Source organism: Cydia pomonella, unplaced genomic scaffold (genome assembly GCF_033807575.1).
Source record: "Cydia pomonella isolate Wapato2018A unplaced genomic scaffold, ilCydPomo1 PGA_scaffold_162, whole genome shotgun sequence".
NCBI lineage: Eukaryota > Metazoa > Arthropoda > Insecta > Lepidoptera > Tortricidae > Cydia > Cydia pomonella.
In genome coordinates, this window is record NW_026907804.1 from 252,128 (window position 1) to 259,797 (window position 7,670).

A 7,670-nucleotide genomic window follows, 5' to 3' on the forward strand; every position below is an offset into this window, starting at 1 on the left:
TATCTGCGCTAGAGAAGGCCCATCGTTATTTTATTATTATTACGAGTACAAGCTTTTATTTAAATTGCAATGTATGTAACTTTGAAGATAAGAAGATTTGAAGGTAAAATCAAAGGTTAGGTATTCATATCACGTCGGGGTCACCGCTTTAGGTGCGGGTGACTCTATTAGGAGATAAAGTAAACAAAGTTCACTTTTATAACACCTATTTATTACGACTCCAAATTAAAAAAAGGTTAAAATTGAAATATTAAGTTATTACTATAATATGCAAGACCAGGACCAAGCGGTGCCGCGGTATCGATACTAGTAAGTTATGTGTGCAATGTTTGCCCTGCGCTACGGCCGCGGTCGTTCTGAACCCTGTCGGTCCGTAAGGTGTGTTCGTACATGTTCGGGAGCGGTTCTTCTCGCAAGGTGTGTTCGTACATGTTCGGGAGGGTTCTTTTTGTAAGGTGTGTTCGTACATGTTCGGAAGCGGTCCTTCTCGTAAAGTGTGTTCGTATATGTTCGGGAGCGGTTCTTCTCGCAAGGTGTGTTCGTACATGTTCGGGAGGGTTCTTTTTGTAAGGTGTGTTCGTACATGTTCGGAAGCGGTCCTTCTCGTAAAGTGTGTTCGTACATGTTCGGGAGCGGTTCTTCTCGTAAGGTGTGTTCGTACATGTTCGGGAGCGGTCCTTCTCGTAAGATGTGTTCGTACATGTTCGGGAGGGTTCTTCTTATAAGGTGTGTTCGTACATGTTCGGGAGCGGTCCTTCTCGTAAGGTGTGTTCGTACATGTTCGGGAGCGGTTCTTCTCGTAAGGTGTGTTCGTACATGTTCGGGAGCGGTCCTTCTCGTAAGGTGTGTTCGTACATGTTCGGGAGCGGTTCTTCTCGTAAGGTGTGTTCGTATATGTTCGGGAGCGGTCCTTCTCGCCCACACGGCGCGCGCAGTCGCCCGCGGCGGGTCGGAACGGAAATCGGAACGACTGACTGCTATTAATGTTCGTTTATACTAAATACCAAATATCTAAATTGCTGACTCTAAACACGCGACACCGCCATATCCCTATGCATGTTTGTACGGGTCAAATCTTGAAAGTTGAATTTTACCCACTTCCTCGTTTCTTTTTTATATTATTACGAGCTTTTTTAACTTGCAATAGTACTAGTAGTACTAGTAGTTTGTACTTATACAACTATGTATGTTTGTACGGGTTAAATCTTGAAAGTTAAATGGACTCACTTCCTGGTTTCCATGGTAGGCATGCTTAAGATCCGGGCCATCTTTGGCGCAGGTACTGTCAGCAACACCCTTAGCTTAGCACCCCTCCACACATTACGTACATATTTGTATCCGGGAGCACGGTAGAGCTCTCGCCAAGACGAGCCAAGCGAAGCACAAGGGCTACCTACCTCTTCGTGAAGAACTTCGTCGTTCTTTTAAACCCTCATATTAACTTAGGCTTGGTAATCTTACGCCGAAGCCCAAGTCCTCACAGTCCCACAGCTCTACATACACAAGGTTTGCCTCTCAATGCATAGATATGCGTTTAAACTGGATAATTACTTTGAATTGCTCTCTAAACGCATTTTTAAATTACCTATTCCAACAGTCAACACTGCATTTGATAGGCGTTTCGGTGATGTCCTTAGCTCTAAGGTTTACAATGCTGCTGTAAAGCTACAAAGTGGGTTGATACGTTGCACGGTATCGGAGACTAAACGGTTTCTATTTAAATGATTATTGTCACTTGACTACCATGAGACTAAAACCTTACTTCTAATGGTAGTTTAAGGTTAACCCTATCGATACCTGTGTTCATCGTGGAAGTAGTTTCTGTAAAACTTTAATGTAATGTAACGTAGTTTTATTTAGTTGACTAACAAAACATGTATAGGTATGTTTAGGTCACACATATGACATACAATATTAAATTTTAAAATCATTTAATGCCATTTTCGTAAATAATGTTCCAAATAACCATAAAACGACACCCATATTGATATTTAGTCATTTCAACCACCTCGCACCCCAACAGGGGATTTGTATTCCACGTCCACCTCGTTAGATTGTACAATCGTTTTTATTTTCGTAATCAGCGACCCGATAAACCATAGAAATAATACCCATGTTGATTTTTAGACTTTTTCACCATATTTCCCCCTTTTAGGGGTTGAATTCTCAAAAAACCTGAAACACATATTTACTCATTTATCGTTAGGAATACTCTTGTAAAGTTTCGAATAAAATAGTGTAACTAATCTTGTTTCCCCATACAGATTTTGGACCCCCATTTCACCCCCTTAGGGGGTGAATTTTGAAAAATCCTTTCTTAGTGCACCCCTAGACCTTGTAAAGAACCTACGTGCCAAATTTGGATTCTCTAAAACCAGCCGTTTAGGCTGTGTGTTGATATGTCAGGCAGGATAATACATATTTTAGGATTTTTTTGTAAATCCGTCCTTTAAATTAGGGTATGGAGGTTTGTAGGCTTTCCCTTCCAACTTAATTTTATGCCAGAGATCTGAAAAGTACACAGACTTCTTATTATATATATTACAAATTAAAAAATACGAGTTTTTGGTTTAAAAAACCCAACTCCTTAAATAAAGCGATAAAGCTATTAGTAAAAACTAATAGAATTGAAATAACACCAAATACACTGTCATTGAAAATGTTGCCAATAAGAAATCATACGCTCTAGCTCTACAATCTCTAACTTCAAACACTCTACACCTTAATCAAGATTAGTAACTTGGCCGTTTCGTTGCTAAAAGAACTATTTCATCACACTTGCCCGAAAAAGATCTTATTTCATGCAGGTGTACTGAAGGACAAAGGCTTGGGAGTTATGGATTGTGAAAAAAAAAACTACATATAACTATAGCTCAAGAATGGGTTAGAGCATTTTTTTATTATGTCACTAATTCATACGAACCAAGTAGGTATAAATGAGTTGTTTTACTTTGAAAATACTGACGTTTATAATTCAAAAATTTTGTTTATTATGTTTAAAAATATTTAATTTGATTAATTTAATAGCCTTTTAAAATATTTTCAATCGCGGCTGAATGCCGGAAGGCCTTCGATGCCTAACCTGCCAAAAAATTACAATTTGGCAGACGAATGTTTAAAATATTACTGTTTTTAAAAACACTTTGCTAAAAATTTAGTTTTTTCTTCGCAAGTGTGATGAAAAACATTGTATGTGACTCCGGGGGTAAAAAAATTAGCAAACTTGGGTCTTTAATTCACGATAGCCGCAAGATTATTAAAATCTCGTTGCACACTTACACCCGTTGTTGCATAATGTACTATTGAATAACAGACAAGTAATGAACAGTGAATAAATTGTTCACTTACGCCCATGTGACGGTTGCGAAACTTGCAAGCCACATATTATGACTAAGATGTAGAGTTAGTGAAGTTAGGGATTGTAGAGTCGGGGCATTTCGAGTTAGAGACTTGGCTCTATGTGAGATCTGATAACTTTTTGACAGTGCGAGCCCTACAGCCTCGTCTTGGCAACATTGTACATGGAAATGTTTTTGGTGGGATTTACATTTGATCGATCAGGATATAGCGTTTCGGAGAGTCGGGACGGCTCGTGGTTTAATCCGTGCCGTGGTTGCAGACGGAGCGCGGCGTGGAGTACCTGATGATCACGCCGGACCGCTGCCTGATGTTCCCGTCCGTGGACTACGTGAAGAGGCTGGTGACGAAGTGCGCGGGCGCGGGCGCGTGCGAGGCGGGCGCGGGCCCGCCGCCCGTGGTGCTGGAGTGCACGCACATCTACAGCGCCGACTTCACGGCCGCCAAGTCCATCCAGCAGCTCACGGCCGACTTCCACGCGCGCCGCCAGCCGCTGTACTTCTACAACGTGAAGCCGTCCGTGTGCTCGCTGTTCGAGGCCGTGGCCAAGCCGGAGCACTTCGTGACGTTCTACGAGGACGAGGAGCTGGACCGCCTGCTGGCGGCCGACGAGCGCCTGCGGCCGCGCAAGGCGCCGCCCGCCGGCCAGGTGTAGCCGCCGGCCGCCGCTCCCGAGGGAAAACAGGCTGATGACTATATTTTTGAGATTCGATTGACAGTCGTGAGTGATATTTAGACGCAGAGACATATATTGTTACTAAAATTTTAATTATTTAGATGTTGTAAATACGTTCCCTAGAGTGAGCTCCGAACTGATCGACGCGTGATAGCGTCGATGTAAAATCGCACGCCCGCGGCGCGGACCCGGCCCGCTCCGCGGGGCGTCAGACTAGACTAGTAGAGACTATATTCATAGCTATATATATTTTGTTAGAAGTGTTGAGGCGGAGGAGTCCGGCCGGCCGACGGGACGAGGTCGCGAGTCGGCCCCGGACCGGACTGATCGTACTTAGACAGTAACGCGCCTTGCGCCACGTTGTGATTCTAGCTCGTAATTAATACAAGTCTCATTCTATCATAAATATTTAAATAAATTTACGTAGCGATCACCAGTTCTAAAGAATCCACGGAATATTCACTAGGTCATTTTTACCGCTTATAAATAGGGAAGTTCGGGTTCTAAGTCAACCGACAGATAATGCATTTCAATACTAGCATTGTGATAATGCTATAAAGTGGTACTTTGCAGCTGGAGGTCGCTAAATTTCCTCTATTTACTATCGTTGTACGCATCGCACGTAGTGCGACCTCGAGGCATATTCAGACACGTCAAATATCACACCGATTTAATTTGAGTACTTAATATAACAAGTTACGTAGCTGAATATGGCTCGCATGATCATTGTAGCGGAGGTTTCCCGCGCCCGCGCCCAACGGCGGCCGAGTGCCGCGCTTGCTCGCGTTCTGATATACACTTTATCATTATTACGGGGATGTTTAGGAAACTTCTATTAAGGAATCTAAATCGTATTATTAGGATTTCACGAAACATGATTTTTTTTTGTAAACATGCTTTTGTAATGTGAATGTAATTATCTATTGCTTAATTTTCCTTATTTTAATGTAGTAAACATAAACACGGTTATGTTAGTTACTCTTTTAACCGCCAATCCTCCACGAATCGTTTGTAAAGTCACTATTTTCACTAACATTTAAAAAGTTCATCGTGAACGACGAAGGCTACTTGGCCTCGTAATAGTAAACTGGTGATTTATTAAAGATGTTAACGGCACCAATCATGAGACATTTAAGAGAAAATTTTGAGTATTTTTGATTTTTCACCGACATCTGTAAAATTTCTACCGCTTTATGCTTCAAAAGATGAATGTCCAATTCGTCCTTTATGTTTTCAATGTATTTAATGAAAACTACTGCAATTGGTTTCAATATTATTAACCAATTAAAACTATGTTTTTTGCTCCAGTCATGAGATGTATGGCGCCATTAATCTTAAAACTAACAAATATCAATGGAAAATTAAACTTAAGCAGCTCTTTGGCTCTTGTTCATTGTAAAATGTTGCCGGCGATTAAAAACTGATGGTAAATACTTGTTTTACATCAGGATTTGTCTATACCATCCCATTACTGGTACCTGTTCGAATATAGGAGTGTTTACTATAATTTGTCTATTATATAATTAGTTAAGGAAAGCTTTGAGTAGAATCGGAATATTACGCGGTACATCGAGCTGTGAAGTCGCGTCGCTGGCGCGGTGAAAACGTTCTTACAGTGTGATATGATATCGTAACGTAAATTATTTATTTTATAGATAAATAAAGTACAACTTAGGATATAATGTTAATAGTGAAAAGTTAAGTTGTAAAGCTTTAAGCGGCCTACAGAGGGCAGCGCCGGTGCCGCGCCGCCCTCCCCTCCTCCCCCTCCCTCCGATCCCGCACCCCCTCCCCCAGCAGCGGCAGCTCTGACTGACAGGATCATTACAACAAAACTACATATATCTACAAGTACCTGTAAAGTACCTATAGAATAAATACCAGATGGAACTATTTTCTTAACTGATTTATGTATTGAAGGCAGTCAAGTGAAGGATAGTTATTAAATGATATACCTACTTAATGGATAAAATCGTATAAACTGATTGATACTTAGGATTAATATTTTGTAATGATTTAAATAAATAAGTGACAGGAGTGATGATAATATTATTGTAATAAGAGACGCCATGGATGCCTCCCCCCCCCCCCCCCCCCGGCTGTGGGCGCGACGCCGGCACCGCACGAGGAGCGCGCCTGGCGCGCGGGATAGTATAATGTTGTGTTCTAAGAACAAATTAATAAACTCTATGAGGGTTACACACTTAACCGTCGTTTTATTTGTCCCCTGCACTCCTCCCCTTAGCCGAGGCGCCGTGACGACGTCGCTGGAGGGAGTATATTTGAGTATTAGGTAATGATAAGTCGGACATTGGGCAATCCAATTAAATGTATCGAAAACTACGAGTTGTTCTTGATCCTTCCTCGTTTCCTCATAATTGAGGGCCGCGACTACATGGCATCGTTATTTGTGTACCAAGGCTCTCCATTCTGCACGCTTTTCCGCCTTCCTAATAATAGGCGCCTGTGTAGATCCCTAGCAGATTTTATTTACAATATTCGCTCAGCGGGTCGGTGGATGTCCACTACCCTGTCCTCCATACACCGGTTGGCATGGCTTTATGCATATAATGCGCTTTTCGAAGTTGTCCTGCTCCCGTCTGGCCACTTGTCCGAAGTAACTAAGGATCCGCCGGAGACAAATGGTTGATAACCGGCACTGGATTTTTTATTCCGTCAGATTAGGTAGATTATTGATAAAACACTTTCTTACTCAATTTAACACACCACTGACCACGAATAGCATTGAATTAATTCATAATTAATTTATTGCATCCATGGTTGTTGTTGTTACGGTAGGTGTTACATGTAATAGTAAGTTTCACATGGACCCTGAAAAACGATTTTCCTCCAGCCGCAGCCCCAACACCTATTTTCCGAGAATTAGAATACCGCAAGCGAAGCGACGGCGGCCATTCATTCAAAGAGCGGATTATAAAATACCGGTTTATGTCGGTTTTCCTCCGAACTTATATAAGAACGCGAACATTTTAAGGACTGTATTGTAACCTAAAGAAACCGGATTATTCGACGAGTGACGAAACGGCCGGGCAGCCTGGTGGTGTGCCACGTAAACATAGACATTGACATAGGAAGAAACCGGTTTTAATTGTTCTATATCGGTTAATATGACAAGAACTGTTATCATAATAACCGGTTTAAAAATAGAGGTTTGTCGAGCGGAATCGAAATTAAACCAGCCAGGAGGAACAGAGCCCGGCTCAAGTATAAGGCAGTTCCTTCAGAGGAAAACCATCTCAGCTACATCAATTTGCGAAACCGCTGCAACAATATTTGTAGGAACGCTAGGCGCCGTTATATTTATTTTGGAATTATATTAAATCTAAAAGAAGGAGCAGAGGTACGAAAACAATATTAATGAATGGAGAACCTTTGTCCAGTAAACAAGTAAGTACTGAATTTGCTAAGTTTTTCCACTCCGTATACAGCGTGGAGAAGCCAAAGTTGGTGGTTAGCGCCGCAATAGTGGCAGCGGGCACTGGAAGCACGCAGTAAAAACAATCTACGAACACTTAAGACGTGCGCTTTAATGAAAAGTTCAGAAGTAGAATACCGTCGGGGGAGTCCCAGGCAGACCTTCAGAACTGCTCTTTGTGCTCGCTCTAAAGTGATTAAA

At 41.9% G+C, this 7,670-nt stretch overlaps 1 protein-coding gene across 3 annotated transcripts in view; it reads left to right on the forward strand.

Annotated features, from left to right (window-relative positions):
- LOC133533412 (sodium-independent sulfate anion transporter-like) overlaps positions 1-6,241 on the forward strand; it is a 37,258-nt gene extending 31,017 nt beyond the window's left edge. For all 3 annotated transcript variants that reach the window (XM_061872387.1, XM_061872386.1, XM_061872388.1), the window contains one exon: positions 3,620-6,241. In XM_061872387.1, coding sequence (XP_061728371.1) covers positions 3,620-4,012 — 393 coding nt within the window. In that variant the 3' untranslated portion in view covers positions 4,013-6,241. The remainder of the gene's footprint in view (positions 1-3,619) is intronic.
- Positions 6,242-7,670: the final 1,429 nt, after the last annotated feature.